The sequence below is a fragment of the Crinia signifera genome, chromosome 12 (genome assembly GCF_055691185.1).
Source record: "Crinia signifera chromosome 12, ASM5569118v1, whole genome shotgun sequence".
In the NCBI taxonomy this organism is placed as follows: Eukaryota; Metazoa; Chordata; class Amphibia; order Anura; family Myobatrachidae; genus Crinia; species Crinia signifera.
In genome coordinates, this window is record NC_139228.1 from 14,414,013 (window position 1) to 14,440,814 (window position 26,802).

At 44.6% G+C, this 26,802-nt stretch overlaps 1 protein-coding gene across 1 annotated transcript; it reads right to left on the bottom strand.

The window, feature by feature from the left end:
- PLEKHO1 (pleckstrin homology domain containing O1) lies at window positions 1–26,589 on the bottom strand. The gene is made up of 6 exons (XM_083167053.1): window positions 26,252–26,589; window positions 25,448–25,594; window positions 6,693–6,833; window positions 5,657–5,761; window positions 4,647–4,748; window positions 1–3,781 (listed from the first exon to the last, which is right to left on the bottom strand). Exons 1-6 carry the CDS (start codon window positions 26,276–26,278, stop codon window positions 3,086–3,088), a joined length of 1,218 nt encoding a protein of 405 aa, XP_083023179.1. The 5' UTR covers window positions 26,279–26,589; the 3' UTR covers window positions 1–3,085.
- Window positions 26,590–26,802: the final 213 nt, after the last annotated feature.

Below are 26,802 nucleotides of genomic sequence, written 5' to 3' on the forward strand. Positions count from 1 at the left end.
CTGCAGTGCAGCATGGTATTGCCCAGTTGCGTGCTTTTTTGATTTTCTAGCATTACCCATTACTATTCCATTTGGATATTAATATGATGATCTCCACAGATTTCTGAGGTAAAATCCCCCCCAGAAAATGTCCTATCCATGAAGTATTTATGTGATTTCCCTTCAGACCCATATTGCAATATATACGGCACGTTCCGTATTGGGGAACATAATGGCATCGAAGGCTGAAAAACTATATTGAACGGCCAATTTGTCCTGGGCTTACATTCTACACATTGAAATACGATAACAAAAATGCTGAGAAATCGTCAGTAGTACAGAACACACGTAAGTAAATTTAAACATGATCCAACTCCTACTTCAGGGATAGTTTTTGACCACAGGACAATATTGACCACCTTCCCCTCTGCATATGGGTCACACAGCTGGCAGCGCCAATGTAAAGAGACCTTTTGAAATCAGCCACATTCCAGGGCCCCCCTGAGTTTTTATATCGCGCTCCTGCAGATTATTTGGAAATGGAATAGAATTTGCCCTGTTCATTGATAGGTGGCTGGAAAATAACCTTTAGCCTAGATAGAAAGCTGGCTAGTCAAAGACAAATGAGCAGTTTCCGCTGACTAGATGTCGCAGATAATATATATTACAGACGGACTTGCCTTTACGACATTTGGTTAAAGGTTAGACTAGGCATGCATATGTTTCTCACCTGAAGGGTTAACGCCCACGAGGCACAGAGGCCACTATTTGTGTCCGAGCCTGAATAAGACACCATGGGGCCCAAGAAGTGATACTGGTTTGGGACCAATCGGGCGAGATGAGCCGCAGGGAGGCACATTTAAGTTCGCAACCCCCCAGCACTGCCCCCCGATCTCTCATCACTTTAGACAAGAGATCATACACAATAACTGATTGAATCGCCCATCTGAATGTAGCCTATCAACGCACAGGGAGCTAGTGACATCACTGTGGCATGTTGCCAATATTGGTTAAACAGACAAAATGGCTGCCTTCTCTAGGCGAAGGCAGCTGGTACACTTTAAGGTACTTTTCCGCATGCATAGCTTAGAATATTTCCCTTTAACTGCTCTTATTTCTGGTTTACAAGGGAAAATGCCTTATATACAGCAAGAGATGGGTAGTCTTTACCTCAGGAACACACTCAGCATCACCTTAATATCCAGTGGAAGAACACCAAGTTTAGCAGCCTCTATGCACAATTAATTCAATGTTTTATTTTCCTCTCCAAGATAAGCTATCAACAGACAATATATGTATAGGACATTCTCCTCTTTGCCCATGTGTGTCACCTCACCCAATTTACTAAGGAATACAAAACCACCTCCATTTTTCCTGAGGAAGTCTAAATACTACCACTATATGGTAACAGCAACTGAGATAATAGCACTGTCATAAACTAAGCCAACCAGCCAAGCCAGATAATGAAAGAACAGGAAATTTGCTTTGGAATTGCTCAACGCTCACCAGTAAACAAGACTAACATGCTTTTATCTTGGAAACCAAACACCTCCAATGAAAGCTTAGGCAACACCAGCTGTTGTCGGACTAGAAAAAAGCCCCTTGAAATATCAGAGCGAAAATCTTTGATCATTACATTTTGTCCCGGGTACCTCAGCCAAGTTAAGTGTACTTGGGTGCTCTTTAGCAGTCTTCAAACTAGGTCTCCCAGAATCCTTTGCCATGTCACATAGCTAGGAATCAAAGACTTGTGGTAGAACATGTTTCGCATGGTTCCTTACTGATAAAACTCATGCAATACAGATGCTGGTTAAATATTATTGTAGGTACATTCCCAATCATCCTATCACACATCAGGTACACCTTTACACAGGCTCTAAATCATTTAAGGCCATTTATGAAGCCGTACAGTAGACGTCTCAAAGCCCTGAAGATCTAATATTTGTGTATGAGGAGATAGGTACCAGATGCCAAAAGTGTGGCTGGCACCCTTTCAAAGCAGTGCGGCACTAAATTATATCCAGATGCCTCTTATCCTAAGAAGTTATTTTCCTTATTAAAGATGGCACTAGCATTTGCAGTCAGAGGAAAATCCCAAACAGTTTTCATTAAATGTGAGATGAAGGAGTTTCACAATCTAAATTAAAATCGGAAGACAGGACTACCATTATAAACCGTGGCAACGGGAAACTGTAATGTGCAGTAATATACAGCATATCGAGCCAGTGAACAATCTCCCCTTGTCACTGATTCACAAGGGAGGCAGCCATCTTGTTAATGCAGCTTCTGTCGGACCACCAGGAACCAGAGCCATCACTGAGCCACCTCTTGCCTCAGTGATGTCAATGCAAGGGAACTGAATCTTACAGAAGTGGTTTACCAAACAAAATGGCTGCTTACATGGTGTGAAGGCCACAGTTGTGCTTTAACCTTCTCCCAGCCATTTCCCCTGATACTTGCTGATCACATCTGGTCTCACCATGTTCAGTTGTTGATCATCCATGCAAAAAAAGGGGATTAAGAGATGAACCCGATCAGAAAAAGTGCATAGTCATACTCAAGACTGATTTGTGCAGCAGCCTAATTGGGTCTGAAATGGTTAGACACTGAATTCCCTTGACCGTTATGTGTTAGTTTTACGTAGGATGGTAAAAGAAGCACTAGAACTAAGAGCATGTTAACACGGGTAACAATGAGATGGTATAATTTGTATTGGATAGCACATTCGACAAGACTAGAGTGACAGATGCCTCTGTCCTGCTGCACCCTCCTAGTCATCACTCACTATGGACATGGCCAGGCCTTAGGGTTCTGGATGCACAGGCTACAAGCAAAAGTTTTTAGGCCTCAAGCGCTTCCATTGGGGTGGGGATAGGGGGGTTCCTCCCTGCATATTTAGCAACAGCCTGCTGCGTTTTACAGCATGTACAGCTGCCCCGAGTTGGGGGTAAAGAAAAGTGCAAAGCCAAGGGACCCTTCCAGAGGCAGCCCATCTTCTCTCCACTGGGCTCCTCGGCTCGCCTTGGGTCCTTGGCTCTGCAGTGTGAAGCCAAAAGCAGGAAATATTCCTTTTGGAAATGAGAACGTTGTAAATCGCATGTGCCCATCACATAAGGCTTTTCCTGTAGTGACTACTCAGTTTCTGTTTAGGGTCTGGGGATTGCAGGTCCGCTTGTTTGTATAGGTCCCTCAGATCCCTAATTTCCTCCAGAACCTTCCTGGCCTGCCTCCAGTTGGAAGAGGCTTCTGCTAAGAGCCTCTCAGCCTCTTGCAAGGCATTCTCCGAGTCCACCTTACCAGAGGCTTCTTTTCCCTTCTTTTTCCCTTCCCCACATTCTTTCACCTCGGCGAGAAGTTCCTGAGTTTTATCAATCTTTTGTGCAATCAGTTCCTGTATTCGCATCATCTTCTCCGACTCTGGGACCTTTTTTGGTTGTGGTCGGTGTCCAGAAGAGTCTGAACGTGACAAGATCTCCTCCATGGAGGCACACTTGTTTTTCTCAGAATAGGATAACTTTTTGGGGACCTGAGGTGTGTAGGTTGTACCTTTTCCAAATGAATCACGGTGCAAATCCCATTTGTCCCAGGGTACTTGCTCTCGACCTTGAATAGTATCCGATCTCCCCTTTTCTGGGCACTTGAGGTTCTCAGAGTCTGATCTACGGCGGGTAGAAGCCAGCTGGGCCACCGATTTATCCAGGTCCACCCTGAAGCTCTGCTCACAGCTTTTCTCCTCTGGTGAGGCATCTTCTTCCTGGATGAGGTCTAAAGTCAGCATTCCATCGGACGTTGAGGTAGATGCCTGCCAAGAAGTAAAATGTGCATATCAATGGAGGAATCAACATTATTGATGCTACAAAGACATATATATATATATATATATATATATATATATATATATATATATATATATATATATATATATATAATGATAAAATAGGCAAAATGTTGAAGTTTTTTCCTACTGGAGAAAAATCCATAGGGAGAAGAACACTGTTTTTATCTTTTTATAAAGAAAATGGATCAATGACATAATCGTCCACTTCAGCTTTCTGCTTTTGCAGTTGAGATATCTGCTGGGTCAGAGTTCATGGGTTACAGGTCACAGTAAATCGGATGACATGACATGAGGCACCTGTTGTTGACAGCAGCTTAGAGGCTGCCTGCATTTAAAATGTTTTGTTTAAGGCATAAAATCTACTTAGCCTAATGACCCTGGGAAATATTAGGACCAACATCAACCAGCAGGTGACGCGACAAGACCCCTACTGCTGCAGGACACTATCAATGGCCAAGATCCGGGAGCTAAAAAAAGTCAGGAGTTATTTCTAGAATCTGAAGGATCAGGGTGGAAAATGAGATTGCAGAAAGGAAGAATGGCTTAACATTTTCTTAATTACGATTACAGTCATTAATTTTTATCCAGGCCGCTTGCCCAAAACGTGTCAAGTAATTTGTACTTATAAAAATCAACCACAATGGGTCACCTTCTCTGGTTAGGCTCTTTGTTAGATACCCCCCTTCTACATGCCCAAAATGCAGTTCCGACCAGTAGCCTGCTGTGCATCATGGGAATATGTGTTTAGTTGTTTTCTTGCTGACCTTTGCCCATTTATTATAAGAACTCAATTTTTTAGTTCCTAAATAGACATATTCAGTATACGTACCACTGCCATGAGGTGACCTCTTGTCGGGGGACGTCTAGTGTGTTGTATTTTCGCTCTATCTCGGGTGGGATGGGCCAGATAGCTCTCTTCTTCCACCGTGACCTACCATTGACAAAGTAAAAAATGATTGGTCATACCGATTACAAATTATAACAGTGCTCCTATATCCACACACCAAAAGGGAACAATTTTTGAGACTTCCCAACTATTGACTACTTTAGGGGGGGTTGGAAATGAATAGACTAAAATCATGTAACTGGACCAACAGTACACCAGTAATTGACCTTGTACATGCGACATACAGAGCAATGTTGGAACTGTAGGAATTTGGTGGTAGGGGCCAATGCTTCATAGCTTTGTACAACCACCCCAGGAGCTTAGACAACCATTAGAGAGGGTGTGGATTAGAAGATCAACAGTACATAGGTAGCTAAAAGGGTGTCAACCCACCCCCTAGTGCCTAACCCTCACATCTTCTTCCACAGCCTGACCCCATGTCTCTGCCAAGTAACTAAACATATCTGTCCCATCTTTCAGCCTAACCCTAACTCTCCAGGTGACCGTAAACCTAAAAATCACGAAAAACCATGGGTCAACCATTTCTGTGTTTACCAGTGAGGTGCCATCCTTACATCCTCATTGACCTAAGCCCATGTTGAAATTTTTACCCTGTCAACTTATTGCCTATTGACTGCCTACTACCCGGACACCACAGACAACATGGATACTACAGGTTACATTGAAACATAGAATGTGACGGCAGATAAGAACCACTTGGCCCATCTAATCTACCATGATGGTAATTGCAATCCACCTGCTCCTTTGAATATTGAGTTGGTAGCAACACGCAACATGAGTGAAAATAAGCAAGGAAGTTAAATGTTAAAATGTTCAGGGATCTTTTCCTTATATTTACATGTGTGGGGTCCGAGGTTTATGCAGGAACAATTCATTACTGATAACAGAAACGGGCAAGCTGCCAGGACGCAGCCCGTGGGCGCACCGATTACCTCATCTAAGATGCGGTTCTTTGCTCGAGTGATGGCAGAGTTCAAGGCATTGATCCAAGATTCCTTCTCCTCAGGGCTGACTGCGAGGAAGATCAGGTTCGGTGCCTAAGAAAAGACCATAATGCCTCCATTACTTACAATAACCGTGGTCTGATACATAAAACAGGCTTCTTTATTAGGTTAAATTAGATCTTATTAAGTGTGTGATGATCCAGATGCCTTAAAGGGGTCCTCCGCTATTAGTAACGACTGAGAGCTGTTACAGGTCTACGGGTGAGGAGTAATGTGCTACGTCTCTCCCTGATACCCGGCTTCGTGTACTTTTGGCTACACAAAGGGGGAATGTGTTGTTTGGGAAAGCAAAGTGGTCTTTAGGTAGCCTGACAGATCACAGGACATGAAGGAGACCAACAGCTGAAGACAAGGCAGGGGACGGAGGGGACAGTGAGACTCCGCCGGCAGGTTCTAGAAGAAATACGAGTTGGACTCCTACTGTATCAGTCCAACAACAATACCAGCTGCTCGTTTATCAATGTGCTCACTCAAGCTGATTTGATCTAACAAGCTAATTAAAACAGGACAGTAATATGACTGGAATGTTACGCCTACAGACTATATTAATGTATACATCATTAAACTAGATAACAGTGCTAGGGCTGGTTATTGATGGTTTAGTAAACATTGATAGTCAGAGGTTGATGGTGAGAGGTTTCACCATCGATGGTCAGCCACTGAAGGCTCAATATCAATGGCTGAGCTGATGGTGAAATACAAATGCATTTTGCACATGAGCAGGTGCCGAAGTGTTACAGTCACCTACACAGAGTGCAGCCATTTTGTGAGCCAAACCAACATCTGGCCAATCAAACCTCACCAAGAGCTACTGGCATGACTGCACCTAGAATATTGTACCTGTTTACAAAATGGCTGCTTCCACCATGTTAAGGCGGCTTTATGGGGCAGATTACATAAAGTTTTTCTGTTGATGCATCCATATTGGCTGACTACGAAAAGGAAAACAATGGGGGCAGCATACCGTGTTCCCTGGTTGCTTTGACCGCACAAGTGAAAATCGGCTATGGTTCTTCTTGGATCTGCTCCTTGATTTCCGTAGCTCCTCACACTTCTCGTAGTCACTCAAATCAAATATGTCTTGTCCATTCTTTTCATCTTTTACCTGGGAGACATTGTGACAAGAATTATTCAGCGTACAAAGGAATTTGCTTCTCAGGTCAAGAAGGATTTGCATTTTAAAGAAAATACAATTTACTGGGAATACAAGAGAAGTACTTAACTGTAATGCCTCATGCTGATTCCCTGGTTCCCAGGAGCCACAAGGAATCACAGAATCAGCACTGAAGCTGGGATCCCGCTGGCACCCCCCCTTCCTTGTGCACCCCCCCTCCGTGGTGTATTATTTTTTTTAAATCCCACCCCTAAAGGGGTTGGGATGCGATCATTTGGTCGACACCATTAGGTCGACATGGTAAAATGTCTACATGGGTCTAGGTCGACATAGGAAAAGGCCAACATGGTTCTAGGTCGAAAGGTCATTAGTTCGACAGGTCGTTAGTTCGACAATGTCTAGGCCCACCGTCAAAAGGTCGACATGAGGTTTTTCACTGTTTTTTTGAGCCGACATGTGCCGACAGGCGGTATTTCATGCCCTACCATCCACTTGGACGTGGTGGGAGAATAAAATAGTGTGCTGAGTGCAGCGAGGCACCGTGCCCTACGCATCGCGAGCGCAGTGAGTGATGCGAGGGGATGCGGTGCACTTGAAACTGTGTCCATGTTGACTGTGTTGACATTCAGAAAAAAAAAAACAGGGGAAACCCCCATGTCGACCTTTTGACTGTCGACCTAGACATTGTCGAACTAATGACCTGCCGAACTAACGATCTGTCGAACTAATGACCTTTCGACCTAAGACCATGTCGACCTTTTCCCATGTCGACCATCATGCTGTAGACCAAATGATCCCAACCCAAGGGGTTAAAAGGATTCAACTATGATCTGAAGTTCTAAAATCAATCCATGTTGGAGGTGTACTATTCCTTTGTGCAGAATGTAATAGAATTGTGTTACGGTTATGTGTTAAGGATAAAAAAAGGAACCTTGGGCCTTATTCTGGTTGGAGCGGCCAAACGTGCGTACGTTCGCTATTAACGTACGCTAGCCGCACGCGGCCGTTGGGGTAAAGTCCACCCACAACTCAGCCGCATACGTACGGGCATAAACAACGTAGAAGGGGAGTGGCGTACAAATGAGCGTACGCCAACGTACACGGACGGGCCAGCCCTTACACTCCGACAACTGGCGTACAACTGAGCGTACGCCGCCGTTTACGGACGTCTCTCGTCCGTCTTCCCACCGCCTTCTTGCGGAGATCTGAGCGTACGCCAGCTTGCACGGACGGGTCCCTATTGTTTTCAATAGAAAAGTCAGCTTATGTCACCGCTCGTGAGAGTGAGCGTACGTCCGTGTACGCTGACATACCCTTCATATATATGGACCTGCAAATCTTGTCTTTCAACTATAATTATGAAAATTAATTAATTGATTGAATTAATTAATGTGCAAAATAGTGGTAATGGGCTTAAAACATTGCTGAAACATCCTTTGTAGGTGTTAGATGTGGTTTATGTTATTGTATCCTAAATACAAAACCTATGTTTGTATTAGAGTGAACACGTTGACACATGTCGACTTGTGTAGATTGAGCGTGCTACTGTGTAAAGTCTGAAAGCACGTAGTGAATGTGTCTAACTGTTTAGCAAATACCTACCTTAGCATATATAAGCAGGTCTTAAAAAGATTCTTACCTTAAATTAAACAAACCTTTAAATGTCGAGAAGTATAGAAAGATAAGCTTCCAATGTGTTTGAGTGCTGTGTGTGGCTTGCAGGTAGTGAAATCATGGTTTGGACTTAATAGACTGCAGCATTGCTTATTACATTCAGGTGTATGTGTTTGAGTAGGAATCAGCGTTAATTAGCAAACTCAGGCGCACGCTGGCATGCGGTATCTGTAGGGGTGGTTTGAGATGGCGGTTGGCGGCCGCCTGTTTTGTGTCCGAAATGAACGGTGCCTTAGTCGATCGTGCGGTAGTAGCACCGCTCATTTTTGGTGCACACCCCCGTGTACGCCCATATTTACGCCCATTTTCCCTCATTATTTCGGCCGCTCCCCTCATCACGCCCCTATGCCGCCCCCAATGCCCGTACACTCGCGTATAGGTTTTTTCGCACGTAGAGACCCGTCCGTAAGCGTTGGTGAGTGGTCGCGCCTGCGCATTAGCGAATGTACGCATGCGCAGATCATAAAAAAACCCGGGACGTACGCGTACGGCCCGGCCGCTCCAACCAGAATAAGGCCCCTTGTGTAGTTTCACGGTGGCAGGAAATCACATCGCATGTGATCCGATGCGATCGCGTGCAATGCGATGGTACTTTTGTAGTTTCAAATCGGGTCGCACGCGATACGATTAAGCACATTTAGCACACCCCCATTATCCACGCCACCCTGAAGCGTAGCAAGCGCAGCGAGCCACGTGTCCTCCCGACTTGTTCATAGCCCCACTATCTACGTCGGCGCGGAGTTGATTTTATAAAGTGTGGCAAACAGACGCGGATTACTTGACGTGTATTCCGCGTCCCCTCGCGGGGCTCGCTGCGCTCACCACACTTTATAAAGTCAACTCTGTGCTCACGTGGATAGTGGGGGTATGAACAAGTCGGGAGGCTTGACGAGATGAGCCGAGTGGTTCTTATCTGCCGTCAAATTCTATGTTTCTATGACACGTACCGCACATGTGATCTGATCGCATGCGATACGCGGGCAGGGGAAACTAGACACTACAAAAGTACCATCGCACGCGATCTCAGGCGATCAGATTCGGATCACATGCGATGCAATGTGATTTCCTGCCGCCGTGAAACTACACAAGCACCTAAAAAAGCTTCTAGGAACCTTCAAATGAGTGGCTACATTCAAAACAAAAGTTGCCTGCAATCTGAGACTCCCTAGCTTTCTTTGAGGAGATCTTATGTTATAATGAAGCTTTGGCTTCAGCAAAATGGCCGCCATTATTCTTGCTCATTTATTTTATCTACGCAATGAAAGCAAGGGCCCTTACGTAGGTTCTTTGCTTCTGAGAGCGTTGTGAAGTAATCATTCACTACTCGTTAGCCGAATGATGAATTATCTTCATCATAATTGGATTATATTCATTTAATAATGTGCTCATAATGTCCTACATCTGCATAAAGTGTAATATAAGTGAATTAGCAGTGATCTGGTCTTATTGGGTAGTTCCAACCCCTTATGCAACCAGGGGCACTGAGAGGATAGCGGGAAATGGTTACAATGAACATAGCGTTGGTTTCTGAGGAAGTGCGTCACCATACTCCCAAGATGGCGCGGATGCACCTCCTTCACCAGAGAGCACATCATGTAATGATGGTATCCCCGATATGTGGCCAGGTCCCAAAAGACACTTGACCACACTCCCTGCTACCTGGGCCCAAGAGATCTCCTGACGGTACTGCTCACAACTTGCCTGAAGGTTCCCTTGCCCAATAGCAAATGGTTCAGTTGTAAGCCACAAAAGTTTCTGCTGTCTGTGGCCCAAGTGGGTGATGTTTTACCCCCAGCATTGTGCCAGGATCATTACAGGGGTGCCTTATTCCCAAATGCAGCATTGCTTTACAAGTTCAGTCATATAAATGGAACTAAAGGCTGACAGACAATGTGTAGGCCGATGGTCAATAGGTGGACAGTCAAGCTACAGCGTGGCGAGCAAGGTAACGCATGCGAGGGGACGCTTTACACTAACTGTGGGTCCACATGCTCAGGAGACAACATTGATACATAATATTTTTTTAAAACTCATCTCAACATTTGCATGTATCGACTTTTTTTTCCCTTGGTTCGACCTTGTGCATGACAACCTTTTTAGGTCGACGTAGAAATTGTTGACCATACCAAGCCTGAATTAAAGTTTCAAGGGTGGCAAAATTAGTTTTTATAAATTAGCAAAAAGTTTTAAAAATATATATATATATATATATATTTGTCTTTTATTTTTATTCCCTCTCCAAGGTTCAATACCTCTCCCCCCACAATCTAGAATTCTGAAGTAACCATTTATGTTCTACTGCTAAGGGTGATATCCATTTATGGGAAGCGTGTCCCCTCCCCCCTCGTAGATCCCATGACAGACTGCGCACTCGAATGTCTGGGGCACTGATCAATAGCCCATCAATACAGCACTTGTTTTCCGAATGTAGCTTCTGAGAAATCACATGTCCTGTTTAACCTTCACTGGTGAAAGCTGAGGTTAGGTAACAGTGGGCCGCCATGATTTGAGATACTGTACCTTTAAGAGGACCATACTACTCTGCCTGAGCTATTACTTAGAGGCAGGAGACTCAGGTGCTTATAAAAACCACAGGATATGCATTAGCAAGATGCACAGACCAACACGTACATTAGGGATGCACAGATGTAAAAGCTATAGTAAACTATTAACGATCCAGGGGCAGATGTATCAATCCTTGGAGGGCGATAAAGTACAGAGAGATACACTACCAACCATTCAACCAATCAGCTTCTAACATATTTGAAACACAGCCTGTGACATGGCAGGTAGGTCCAATTGGCTGGTACATAGTACAACACACACACAGCAATACCATCCCAGACCAAGCGGTTGCTTGCAGATGCCGAAGTCTGTGTTATACAGATTCTATACGGTTTGACCGTCCACATGGAATCTGCTGAAAATGTCCCTCCAAAAATGGCTGCTGTGTAGGAGGAGACAGATGCTAAAGGTCCTACTGGATTGTTAGGAATGTGCAGACCGTATAGCGATACCTGGAAGAGCAGGAAACCCCTGGCAACGAGCATGAAACACCTGGCAATGAACATGAAAGACCTGGCAACAAGCATGTAATCCTTGAACTCATGACGATGAGCATGAAACCCCGGCAATAAACATAAAACCACTGGCAACGAGCATGAAACCCCTGGCAACAAGCATGAAACCCCTGGCAACAATCATGCAACCCCTGGCAATGAACATGAAACCCCTGGCAACAAGTGTGCATTAATTTAAAATATAATTAATGTATGGGGCACCAGAAACCTTTTTTGGCATGGGGCGCAAATATTCCAGTTCCAACACTGCATGTAGCGTGTTTAATGTAATGGGTACATCTGCATTAGAGTCACGCACAGCAAATGTGGCCTTAAGCCCGTGTCAGCTGCTGTCCGCAGCATCCCAGGCCTGCCCTGAATGAGGCTGTGGGATTAGCAGTTGCTATATTTGGACACTTTAGAGCAGAGGAAGTGGATGGTTATGTGAGAAGCCAGGAGACATATCAAGGGCACAACTTAACTCTACGTGGCCTTGGCGTGGAGAACGAAGCCCACACACGAGGAACGATATTCAGAAGCATTAGCTGGGGCGTCAGCAGTGACATATTCACGAACCCCACACATCAAAGAAAGGAAGTGTCTTGTGGGGGGGTGGAGAGACCACAGTTTATTTGTAGAATACAGCGTGACACGGGGGCTAATTTGCGCAACACCTTCTTCCTCTTTTCTTCAGCTCGTGTAAGATATATGGGAAGACAGTGACATGAAAGACGGCATCTCAGACAGTTTGGTGAGACGTCAGAGATTACTTGGGCAGAACAGACGGTGGCATTTATTTATTTATTTACAGTTTCTTATATAGCGCAGCAGATTCCGTTGCACTTCACAATTGGAAAAGTGATTAAACAAACTGGGTATAAACAAGCCGACATAGAGGTAGGAGGGCCCTGCTCGCATGCTTACAATCAATGGTTAGCATTAGTGCCTCACAGCACTGAGGTCATGGGTTCGATTCCCACCATGGCCCTAACTGTGCGGAGTGTGTATATTCTCCCCGTACTTGCGTGGGTTTCCTCCGGGTGCTCCGGTTTCCTCCCACAATCCAAAAATATACTGGTAGGGTAATTGTCTCAAAACAAAAACTAACCCTAGAATATCTGTGTGTGCGATTGACACAAGAAAAGCTAAAAAAACTCATGTTGATTTCTTTATGTGTTGACTTTTCCCATGTCGACATCTTGCTTGTGTCGACCTTTTGTCAACGTACATGATCTAAAGACACATCACTGCGTTCCAGCCCGCAGCTATACCTCCTTGTGCATGACAGAATGCAGAGCAATTGGGACGGTCTGTCTATGTCTGCCGACACATCTGGCGACCTATGAGAGGCTGGTATAGGATTGACAGTGACAGCGACCCAGCGGTCATACACATAGCTGGCACAAATCTGCGATGGGGGTATCCCGCAGGTACAGCACAGGTATCTATACACACCTAGGCGCACCAGCGGCTGCATGGGCACAGGTGCCTACAGAGAACCAACCGTTTGGGGCATTTCCCTATTTACATGACATCTTAGCACTGCTTAGTGAGGGGGGGGGGGGCAGTATTTTTGCCATAAGCACAGGGGACCCGGGCAAGTTGCATTATCGGCAAGTGCCTTTCCCTGGGAGACGTGTGATTATAGCAAGTTAAGCATGCTGTTCCCTGGTAAAGTAGGGCAGCAACGCTGTAGCAGTCTCCGCACACACAACGCGCTAAGAGATCCCCCTGATTAAAATGCAGAACATTTAGATCTCTCTCTCCATGGTGTGAGCCTCAGAACAAAGCTCTCCCGCCAGAGGAAATTAAAGCAGCCTGTGAAGTCGGGCACTATGAGGGAACTACGCGTACCCGCGCCAATATCATGGGAGACGCTTCTGAGACCGTTTTTCCATCCAGGGTGTTAGAAAGACAGTGAGCAGAGGTAATGCAGAGCACTGTGCACATTAGAAGTTCACAGTTCTCACACACAATAAAAAAAAAAAACTTGGTCTGTTGTGCACCTATATTGTGTTGCAGCAACCGCCCACATAAAATCGCTCTCACCCTCTTTTTCTGGATTGCACGTCCGTCTGAAAACATGCATGGGGGGAAAATGTAGGTCAAAGTTTTGAAGATCCTTCTTAGCATTGAGGATTTTTCCTCTGGGAGATCCTGGAGGGAAGGAGCAGGGAAGGCAGGGGCAGGGTACAGGGGCGTGGCACATGGCCCTGCCCCTGCGGAGCAGTATCAAGCCGCTAAATCCATGCATAGCATCATATAAACAAGGTGACTTAGGCACAGTCCCAATACAGCGCTTAATCTGGCAGCTGTGGTGTAATATTGCGACCGTCTGACCTATCATGGTCGCACTGCGCATGCGTTGATCTGGTACAGTAATGCCGGTTGCAACATTGCAAAACCTACAGCATGTGCCGGGATGTAATGCACTGTGAGTCCGGCGGCTGCGCCAAATGCTGTCCACACGGATGCTTGATTGGCAACCCATTACATTTAGCATTAGTTTCCACCTCTGACTCAGCCTCTAAAGAGCATAACGTTGATTATTTTGTCTTTTTAGGGTCTTTATATAACCCAATATAACCAGGTGCCTAAAGCTGTGTAGGAGGCTATAGTGGCCCAGAAATGCTCTTCCGGCATTCAGGCCGAGGGGTCAGATCATTCCCACATCAATAAAACCACTCAGGGTCAGAACCACCACATGTGGCTGTCACAGCCCTCTGCAGATACTTTCCCCCCTCTCCAAGACCCTCACACTGCTCCTTACAGCGAGCCCCTAACCACGTTTTCCTATGGGGCTCAGTGATGCACAGGGCCCCCCTGAGGCCCTGTGGTTGTAAGGATGGAATTTCCTCCCGTATTGGTGGAAGCTTAGGCTTTTCTGTAAGATAGCTGAGGATACAGGAGGCCATATGTGAGTGTATATTACATCAGGGAAATGTGTACGGGGACACGGCTCTGTATGAGCTGCCATACTATACTCTCACAGCGAGCGCAGCTGCTGCACAGGATGCATCCAGACTGACGGGCCTCCGTGGTAGTCTTACCCCAGGGAAGGGAATAGGAAGCCTTCAGCTGGCCCCTAGGAACTCATATAGTCATACTGTCTGCAGCAGGCAGACGGCCTTGGGGGTTCGGTTCAATCTATGGCAAAACATTTAACTCCTTCACCGCTGGGGTTTCCAGACAACCTCCCCAGCATTTAAGAGATGATTTTATTGCATCGCCTGTGTACTTTGTATGTGTTGCAGTTTACCAACAGGGGTATTTATCAGAATATAATAGATACATCTGCTATCTGAAAGCTGGATGGTTCTTCCACACTTTTCACTGCTTGATGCATCTTCCAATAAAGGTTAAAGGAGAACGCCACATTCGGAGAACTTGGCCATCCAAATCAATATGTTTGGTATCATCGTGTGCACCACCCTGGGATTAGCAGTTACTATATCTCAGTTAAACACACTCTACAAAAATGGAATTTTGTGTAAGCGGGGTTCCTCTTTCAGTTTTATCATACAAGTACTAAACTTTGAAGCGTTAGAATACATTGGCCCCCCAATATACCAGGGCCTATACATAGGATCGGGTCTACTTTTTATAGCTCCCCAAAAATGAGCCCCAGGCTTGTTTTTAAAGAACTGGTATTATTCCCGAATGAGTCTGGTCTCGCACTTTTGCATCCTACGCCTATAGTAACAGATACTCAGGGGATCGGATTAGAGAGGAGGAGGCTGTCTGTGCCGTGGAGATGCCAGTAGACTCTGCCGCTGTTCCAGAGTGTACTGAGCATGTGCAGGTCTCCAGGAAAACGGTCCCTCAGACACGTCCCACTCTGAGGCCAGCAAAGCCCACATTCATTATTCCATATTACAAGGACACATGCACACTCTAGGGAATAAATTTACTTTTTGCTACAAGTGGTGCAGTTGCCCATAGCAACCAATTTCTGACTATGACTCTCTAGAATGCAACAATAAGTAACGGTAGCTGGAATTTGATTGGCCGATGTGGGCAACACCACAAGATGGTGCGGTCAGATTTTCAAGAAATTCAGGATTCTTGCGCTGGACAGATAGGGGGTGATGTATCAAAGTTTGGAGAGAGATAAAGTGATATACAAGTACTGAAAAACGACATAAGCTGATTGGCTGGTACTTTATTCACTCCACAAATATCCGCCATATACTGATAGACGCAAACACTGCAAATTTTTTTTTATTTTTATTAATATTAAATCAATGTGCGTTTTTTATAATACTTATCTTTTCTGCTGTGAAGATTTCATGTGAATCCTGCCCCGTAGTAAGAGGCTGGAAGCACTGATATTAGTCACCGGCGGGGGGGTTGCGGAGTTTACACAACAGTCAGTGTGAAAGGAGAATATATTTTCATTACTGTACCCACTCACTTCATGTAGTCATCAGGCGCAACTGTGAGCAGAGCTGCAGAACTCACATTTCAGTTTATGGTACAATAAAGGCTGAGGCAAATCTCAGGTTATTTTACATGGAGAACAGCTTGGTTTGTGGGATTACAGTGCTCTGAAACATAGCCATAAGGGTCAACAGTGGGGTAGGGGACATAGTCACCTTTTGTGGCGTGGAGCGGACGTCTGGTGACATGCTGGTGACATGGAAGCTGAGCACGGCACTATGGTGGCCGTTATCCTCCTCTAGTCCCCTCCAGGGTGTGTGAGGGAGCACACGCAGTACATTTCCATGTTGACATAGACCATTGATGGAGAACCTGGGCACTCCAGCTGTTGTTGATCTACACATCCCAGCATGCCCTGCAACAGTTTTGCTATTTGACCATGCTAACTACACATCCCAGCAGGGCATACTGGGAAGTGTAGTTCAACAACAGCTGGAGTGCCAAGCTTCTGAGCTGGAATATGTTGACCTTTACCACGTGCGGACCTATTGTCATCAATGACAAGGGCAGTCAGCTGCGGTTATATATTCTGTTGGTTAATGCCTTCAATCCCCCTAATGAATGCTAGACGGACATAACAACGGTCTTCAAATCATAAAAGATCTGTGTGATCATCTCATACAATGTTACAAAGAAGATAGAAAACCAGCCAGTAACCATGTTATATAACATCCTCTTAATGCACATTGATAAATCATTACCGACAAAAAACAGAAACACACAGAGAAGCGCGCACACACACACAGACACACACACACACACACACATCCTCCAGTACATGAGGTTTTATAAGCAAACTTATACAACAAAGGAGAAAGACATTTGTCCACAATGGACTGAGGAAGAGAGGGAACCTCTATCAATTATTCCAGTTGGACAGAAGGAAGGATCTGATTGGACAAATTTACTACCAACTCATAATCGCATCGTCGTTGGCTACCAAGATCCCATTCGGGACAGACGCATGGCAATATCAGGCCAAACACCCAATGCCGGCTGCCATATCACAGCATAAGCCCCAGGCCCTTATCAGATAACACTGGATGAAAGGAGCAGACATGGCTGTCAGTGCCAATCAGACTTACTGTCAGTAAACTTACTGACGCATATAGGCTGGGTTCCCCTGTTTCGCTCTCTAAGGACAATCCCCGTTTAAAATCTTACAGTGATTATTCTCCTATCGTTCCTATGACAGAATGGTTCTATCGTATATGGGTATAAAAGGGTTTCGTAACTAGAGACGGCCACATGGGAACTAACATTTCTATTTCGTAGATGAAGGGATTCCTAATACCAGCCACCTCTTCCAACTAAAATACATTCACATATATCCGCACATATTATATGCATTTATATATACATATATACGCACATATTATATACACATATATATACACACAAACAGGGAGTTCTGACAGTCCCTCTGCAGTGAGCAATGATCATGTCATTGTTACTCGGTACACAGTTACTGTGGAGGGACTTTTTTGAACTACTGTATATATACAGGTACAGTGGGGCAAAAAGTATTTGGACAGCCACCAATTGTGCAAGTTGACCCACTTAAAAATATGATAGAGGTCTATAATTTCCATCATAGGTACACTTCAACTGTGAGAGACAGAATGTGGAAAAGAAAAACAGGAAATCACATTGTATCATTTTTAAACAATTTATTTGTATATTCTTGTGGAAAATAAATATTTGGACACCTACCAACCAGCAAGATTTCTGGCTCTCACAGACCTGTTAAGGTGCGTACACACTAGCTATAATCGCTGGCAATATGGTCGCTGCGTGACCTTATTGCCAGCGATTGGAGTGTGCACTGGCGATAAATCGCCGGGTGTGCTCTCCCATTTTTAGCCCCCTTATGATCGCTGTTCGCCCCTCTGCCGCTCCCCCGGCAGAGGTTCCCTTTCATCAGTGACCATCTCTGGTCGCTGATGAAAAGGAGACACTGAGCAATATATTGCCCCATATGTATACAGCTTTACTTCTTCTATAAGAAGCTCTTCTGTCCTCCACTCGTTGCCTGTATTAATCGCACCTGTCTGAACTGGTTATCTGTATAAGAGACACCTGTCCACACCCTCAGACAGTCAGACTGCAACCTCTCCGCCATGGCCAAGACCAGAAAGCTGTCTGAGGACACCAGGGACAATATTGTAGAGCTGCACAAGGCTGGGATGAGCTACTCAGCAATATGCAAGCAGCTTGGTGAGAAGAGATCAACTGTTGGTGCAATTATTAAAAAAAAAATGGAAGAAATACAAGATCACTGATTATCTCCCTCGACCTGGGGCTCCGTGCAAGATCTTACCTCCTCGGGTATCAGTGATCTTGGGAACGGGGAGGAATCAGCCCAGAACTACACAGGGGGGACCTGGTCACTGACCTCACAGTCACAAAGATTACCAATAGTAACACACTACATTGTCATAGATTCAAATCCCGCAGTGCCCGAAAGGTCCCCCTGTGTAGTGGTGGGAGAAGAATGATGAGTGGCATCCCAAAAACACCATACCCACTGTGAAGGATGGGGTAGAAACATCATGCTTTGGAGCTGCTTTTCTGCAGGGGGAAGGATGACTGATCCATATTAAGGAGATGATGAATGGGAGAGGATCACATGTATTGTGAGATTTTGTCCAAAAACCTCCTTCCCTCAGTAAGAGCATTGAAGATGGAACATGGCTGGGTCTCCCAGCATGACAATGAGCCCAAACACACCGCCCGGGCAACTAACTGTCTCCGTAAGGAGCATTTCAGGGTCCTGGAGTGGCCTAGCCAGTCTCCACACCTCAACCCAATCGAAAATCTGTGGGGGAGCTGAAAGTCTGTGTTGGCCGGCGACAGCCCTAAAACATGACAGATCTAGAGAAGATCACATGGAAGAGTGGGACTGCTACAGTGTGTGCAATCCTGGTCAGGACCTACAGGAAACGTTTGGCCTCTGTAATTGCCAGTCAAGGTTATATTACAAAGTACTATATTTATTTTCCACAGGAATATACAAATAACTTGTTTAAAAATGATACAATGTGATTTCCTGTTTTTCTTCCCACATTCTGTCTCTCACAGTTGAAGTGTACCTATGATGGAAATTACGCACCTCTCGCATCTTTTTAAGTGGGTCAACTTGCACAATCGGTGGCTGTCCAAATACTTTTTTGCCCCACTGTATGCACATTTACGGTATAGATGTTAGACAATGTCTAGGTCACCAGTCACTAGGTGGAAACACTAATGGTCGACACTTAAGAATGGCATTCAGAAAGACACGTCAACATTCACATAATGCGGACACAAGCTTTAGGTCGACATCAATAAGGTCGGTGTGAGTTTTGCACTGTTTGTAGTGTCTATGTCGGCACTCGCTGCACTCGGTACAATGTTACATCCTCACTCTCTGTCCACTGGGATAGTACATTCTGAAAAACCGCCTTTTAAGAAAAAAAGATATGAAAAATGTATGTAGACCGTATTCATGTCGACCATTTCCATTTTAACCTTAAGTGTGTGTCGACCATTCTTATGTACCGACCTAGTCATGTTAGTTTTGTGTCGACCTGGATATTGTCGAGCCAGGGGCAGCACACTATAAATATATAAAGTCCACTCTAAGCAAAAGCTTTGAAAGCTAGTCGGCTACCTTCTGTGTTGTGCATGTGTGAGAGAGAGATGTAGTTTCACTCTCTGCCAGCAGAGGGCAGTGTATCGGAGACTCACGGACACTAGACGTATATGTAGATGCTACACACACACACACTAACTGTACCTTTTCCTAATAAGCCAATGTGAATTTCACCATGAATCATTCTTTAATACCATTTTAGGAACAGGTTATATAACGTACAGGATTCTATAGCCATAAATGCTCTGGCTACATCTGTACGTACAACCTGCAGGGCCCGATACACTTCTTACTCTGCTTCTACTGATCTTACGCTAAGACAAAGTACCGACATCAATTAGTAACTAGGTCACATAAGAAGCCAATGAGCGCAGTAACTATCTATAGCCGAGTGACGGGTGATGTCACCCAAGTGCAAAGGAGATTTCACATATGGATTAAGGAAAGTGCACGCGGGAACAGTTCCAGTCGGAGAAGCCTATACTTAGCGATCTGCCGTAACACTGCCAATAACCAGCTTCACGGAGCAGAATTATTTTTAAAGTTTGCTCAAAAAAATAAAAGGATACCAGAGGCCACAGAAATGTCAATTAAAATGTGGGGAGACTGACAACGACCAATCAGAAACTTGCTTTTATTGGTCTATCCCGCACTAGACTTTTACAGATACTCGATTGTTGGTAAGGGTCACAACTGTTGGTACGCATCCACCTGAATTATCGGAAACGCACAAGCGTTTTGCTTGAGTTTAAAAAAATATCGAATAACCGCTATAACAGACAGCAGGCGATAATATATGTATAAACTCTTGTGCATAATAATCAAATAACTTCAGTTTAATTAGTATCATGTTTATTACAAGGAATAATGCACCAACATTGCTTTGGATAGTTACGGGTAGATGCAAAACTCTAACTTTTGGTTTAATCTCTTCTAAAAATCTACAAAGAGAAAGGAAAAAAACCCTTAGAATGTTATTCCAGCTGTTACATACATACGGTCCCTAGGATGAAAGGAAACCCACACTGGGGATTTCAATGAGGTTTCTCATTTCCCATAATCCTCTTTGAATTGCGCTCTGTGCATTTCCCCCCCACATATTCCCAGAGTGCCTTCCCGGAGTGCGTGGGGAATTTACGGAGACTCGGCGTGTGAAAATCTATAATCCAGCAAAGCTTTCTCCATTGTAAGACACCAAAGAGGACTACACGGCATTAGACAGGCTTTGTTGCACACGTAACTTATAACTTCACCAGTCGGCTTGTCAGCGCCTCTCCAGAGTAAATGAAGTGACACAAAGTTTCAGAAGTTTTCGTTTGAAGAAAAGTAGATTCTGCCAAGGAAAATCGGCCTACATACCGTCATTGAGGTGTGTTCCACCTTCCAGGGGATAGGATGGCCTGTAGCAAATCAGCTTATCAAAATGCCCACAGCAGCACAGAGTATTTCAAGAGAGTTATTGATGCGCTGTTTTTTTTTGTGGGAACCACTTATGGCACAGGAGCAAGCCACGTGGTGAGATTGGGAATGAAGGAAGCAGAAAGTCACAAGCTGAGAGAGTGAGATAAACACTGAAAGGAGCAGGGTCTCCGACAGCACACTGCAGCAATGTGAGGCTCCTGTTACACCGATACCAGAAGATTGATGCACATCACTACAGACACCTACTGTACCAGCCACTTACCTCTGGGACTAGGCAGAACCTCAGCATACTGTATTACGCATCTAAAGCACACTCTAGTCATCTGCTGAAGGAACCTCTTTTGCCAAATACAGATGACTGGGTCCAGCACTCTTGGCGGTGGCACCACATGCCCACAGATAGTTATGGCCTTGTGGTCTTTAAATCCCTACCCTTGCCCTAAAATGAACCAGAAAGTGCACAAGACACCCCAACTGATTGGCATCAGAGCGGATATGACAAGTCTTTGCCAGGCCTGTAAGATGGACAAGCCCCAGAGCCCTGGGACAGCAAAGGAACCAATACAGGAAAGTATTTTTATAGAGGCTTTAAACAGCTTCACATTATCAGAACTACTGTGGCTGACCCCAATGACAATGACACTATCGGTCATTGCGGGAAGATCAGGGACAGAAAGGGCTGTAGCGCTACCTCATACAAGAGAACATGGCTGAACCATCGGTCTTACAAGAGCCATGTTTTGTACAAAGTGGAGATGCCAGTAAGATGCTGCAGGTCCAAGAGACACCCATTCCTATTCCCAGACACAAGTGCAAAAACCTTAACATGCAGTATTTTAGGTGCATTGGTTGGTTGGCAGTATTTTTGGTTGCATTGCGGATGGAGTGACAGATCCCTGAAGAAAGGCCAGATTCAGCAAATCGAAAAAGCAAGTCATTTTGTGTCTGGGACAAACCATCGGCCTGTTAGCAGGGCTGCAATTTTTGCAGATGGACAAAACCATGTGCACTGCAGGTGGGGCAGATGTAACATGTGCAGAGAGAGTTAGATTTGCGTGAGTTACTTTGTTTCTGTGCAGGGTAAATATTAGCTGCTTTATTTTTACGCTGCAGTTTAGATTTCAGTTTGAACACACCCCACCCAAATCTAAAACGTGTTACATCTGCCCCACCTACAGTGCAGCATGGATTTGCCCATTAAGGGATTTGGGATTAGCGTACACGTACGCACATATTTACACACACACCTGCATACACTTTGCCAAAATTCCCAACCATCTAAACAAAAGGCAGCTTCAGCTGTGAACTAGTCACTTAAACAATACCTGAAGAAGGGACAACAAGAAATTGAATTAAAGAGAACAAAAAAACAGCCAGTGAGATTGTAAGGCGGGTGTTACTGCTGGATGATAAAGAGGCAAGGACACATATATATATATATATATATATATATATATATATATATATATATATATATAGTATGGATTAATGCTCAGTACTACTTGCAGCCAGACAATAGTCTGTAATATCCCAAAGCTTTTGCATAATTACCACAGGTCTACATTCTGCTCAGGTGACAAACATTTACCTGGGAAAGTGTATTTGCCCGTCCCAAAACTCCCCGTATTAACATGGACTTGTCTCCTATACTGTAGGTACACGTAGGAGTCAATTGGGTGAGATGGAGCAAGTTGCATATAGCAACCAATCACCTGTCCCTTTAGCCCTCTTAAAGGTTTGCTACATCTATCCTTTAGAAATCAGGGACTCCATTTTGTTCTGTCTCATGAGGCCATATGTCCAGTCACTGCACCACAAAGGAACCACGTCATTGTAACCCGCCATGGGTGACCTCTCACATGAATGTAATGGTTAAGTACAGGAAGACAAACCAATCTTAGGTCGGTTAGGCCCATTAAAGCACATTTTTATTAAAGTTACGTTTGTTGTATTTTATATAGGCCTGGCTTCCAAAGCACTGATTCAAACTTGGCTGCCAGTAAATTTGGCACTGGTAACCTAGCAACCATATTTCTGCCAGTTGTCCTCATTTGAGAATATTAGTAATAATTACCCTTACAATAAGGTATATTTTACTATAGGCTACTGGAGTTTATAAATGAATGAACCACATATACACAGTAAAGGCAGACATTTTAAGGGAGGAGCCAATATTCATACCCTCCAACATGACCCATTCCATTAGGTACAAAATGCTCTGTCCCTGGACTTCCCTGCCAGTGGCAGTTACAGAGGTTGGACTCCAGCACAGTCCAAAATTCAAAGAGGAGGGTCACATCAACTGCCAGTGAGTCCAGGACAGTGATGTTTCAGGTGGCAGTAGGTGTGGCTTCCCTTTTTGAATATTGGACTGTGCTGCAGTCCCACTTCTGTAAGTGTCACTGGCAGGGAAATCCAGAAACAGAGCATTTTGTACCTAATGGAATGGGCCATGTTGGATAGGTTTCATGTCATTGTTGGTTCAGTCTACAATATGGCTGCTTTCAGTGTACATAATAAAGGGGGAATTAAACTAAAACTAGTAGAAATTCTACTAACAAGGAATTGGACGTTGTAAGACCTATAAACCCAGTGGTTCCCAAGCTGTGTGCCTAGGCACCCTGGGGTGCCTCAGGACACTTGCAGGGGTGCCTTGGGTTGGTGGACCACGATGAATTCATATTATTTATGGTCAATGTACCAGGCAAAACCAGTGCTGGTGGCTGCCAATCATAATATATGTGGACAAACTGAAGCAAATCCTGTCCCTCACCAGATAACTGTGACATATAAACACAATGCAATTTATTTAATATTTTATTTCTGAATTTCTCGATAAGAAGCATTTGGCCTAGGGGTGCCTTGAAAATATTTTGATGTTCTAGGGTGCCGTGATTCAAAATAGTTTGGGAACCACTGTATTAACCCATTTCTGACTGTGAAACATACCATAAGCAGTGCAGATAACAAAATTCGTTCAAGTTATCTCCCGTTACCCCATCGTCAATACCGACGACAATAGCAATCTAAAACAAAAATAATGCAATGTTCTGCTAAAATAATGATCACATTAAAGAGCGCTTGTACAATACGTCTAGAAATTCAAAGTGCGATCACCAAAACCCTAAGAGAGTTATTAGGACCGCCATCATGGAGGGACAGCCAGGCCCAGACAGAGAGGGGGGGCCCATCCCCTAGCTTCTACACAGCGTAGATAGAGGGTTCCATTTATTACTGTGGTGTGGGGTCTGGGGCCATACAGCTGCCTAGTGACATTGGTTAAAGTCGTTTTTTCATTGAGGCAAGGCACGACAATCTATTTCGCCTGCAGGCAGGTGGGGGCCCCTGTATATTTTGTCAGTACCGGGCCCCACAATTTCTGACGGCAGCCCTGGGAGTCACAGCCGATGAATAATTACAGAGATGCAATAATCCAGAGATCGAGGGAAGATTTACAGAGCAACATTATAAAAATGATAACAAAATGACATTTAATCTTTTTATATAAAAATAAAATCCCGTCGCACACTGAACAAAATACATAAATGCGAAACAAAGCTCTGTTGTCATACCGCTGACAGATAAGACACACAGGTAGATGTGACCATACAAATACCAATACTGAACTATTACAACTTAAATAAACAGCATCCTGCATGTTCACAGCTCCCATCACGGCGTGATAGCAACCGCCAGACCGATAACAATCCAACTCCTTCCATGTCATAGGTCATATGTAAAGAACACCACATCTCTAGGGCTAGGTGCTAAACAATGCTTATCGGAGAAGAGGTCATTTGCCCTCGGTTCTTAGTAGACATGAGGAACGCTCGTTTGCGTGTCTCCATCCTGTACTGCGCCATTACGGGCTCTGTACTTTACGCAGAGCCTTGATGGACATTCCTACGGAGCTTCACTGTATGTCACTGAGGGGTAGCGGCTGGGAACGCTGCAGGCAACAGTGACGTCCACTCAATGCTTGTCAGTAAGTGTGTGCAGCCAGTCGCTTCAATCCAACAAGGGAATGTCGGGAAAGGAGGTTGTCTCATAGGTCCTGCTCACCTGTGCTAAAGGCCTAACTCCAATGTCCAATTGCAAAAAGGATTGCATTGGCTACATTCAAATAACTGCTAAAGAATATTTGTAATATACATATATTTACTGGCAGTGTCAGTGACCAGAAGAGCTTGCAGTCTAGAGGCTGAGCCTTTTCAGACAACTCTTGGGTGGATAGATAGATAGATAGATAGATAGATAGATAGATAGATAGATAGATAGATATCACATACACAAATTGGAACTCCTCCAATTCTCCCACCTGAGGTCAAGCAGGGATCACTAGGTTTTAATTTCATACAGGACATATATATATATACCTCTTTTTCGGACATGTAGAGCTGGTCACCCCTTATCACCACGTATCTGTTCTTCCAGATCTCCCTGAAGATACCCTTCCCGCAGTATTTCCGAATCCAGCCCACCTTTTCCGGCTGGCTGGGGGCCTGGTTCCCATCTGAAGGGCCCTACACATGTGAGAAAGGAATAAGTGCCAATAATGAGATGATTTCATTACCCGGGGATGTCAGTCCAGTACCTGGGGTGCAGATAGCCGACAGTGCTGTATCCAGGGGGGCATCAGACTGTGACAGAAAATATCACAGGGCCAAACTCATGTCCCCACTCACTGGCATAGTGATGGGTTCCCGTCTATAAGGCACAAACCACTATAACAGATCATCATGCATCAGTATAGGTGTGTGTGTGTATTTGTATCATTAATTGTAATATATATATATATATATATGTTGTTACCCAGTTTGTCTTATCACTGTCTACTATTGTAAAGCACAACGGAATCTGCTGCGCTATATAAGAAACTGTAAATAAATAAATAAATATATATATATATATATATCATAATCTAATACAATTAAGTTTGTGCATTATATCATATCCATATATCAATCATATGCAACACCTAAGTTAAAATAGTGTCTGGATGCACAAATTGCATGTAATATATATATATATAATTGCATGCACATAAGGCTCCTATTTGGGCACCGAATGCAGCTGTTTGCAATGCAGGCGGGCACAGGGGCTGCACAGACACAGATCCTGGTTACATAAGCCAGCAGTCCCCCTCCGCAGACCCAGACAGTGGTGTCCCCCCAGCTCACCCTCTTTGCAGAGATGTTCTTCTTCATGCTGCTGCTGCTGCTAGATCCTTGCTGCTGGGCGGTGAGACGAGTCCAGTGTGTCTGCTGCTCCTGCAGAGTGGGTGTACTGCTGCTGCTGCTGCCTCTCCCCAGCGCTCTATCCCTCTCCCTCTCTCCTCTATTCTGCAGATCAGACAGAAGATCTGGTTTCACTAAGTCCAGCCAAGCCTCTTTAACACACAGTCACACAGACATGTCCACACACACTCACACAGCCCCCACTGTTCAGTAGCTCCATCTATGGTGAGCCACTGTGTGATGTAGAATCAGGGGACAGACCACATTACAACACGTGAGGAGGGTTCCTCCTTTGTTTCTGATTTATCACCCCCCTTCCTCTATACTGGAGGAGGAGGGGGCCCAGTGTGGTGCTGTGGTGACTGTGTAACGCAGGAGCCCCCTCATATCTTCCCACTGCTATTCAGTCATCGCATTTACCATCTGCATGTGATCAGCTGCAACGCGGCCTGTTTGTTTTTATATATATATATATATATATATATATATATATA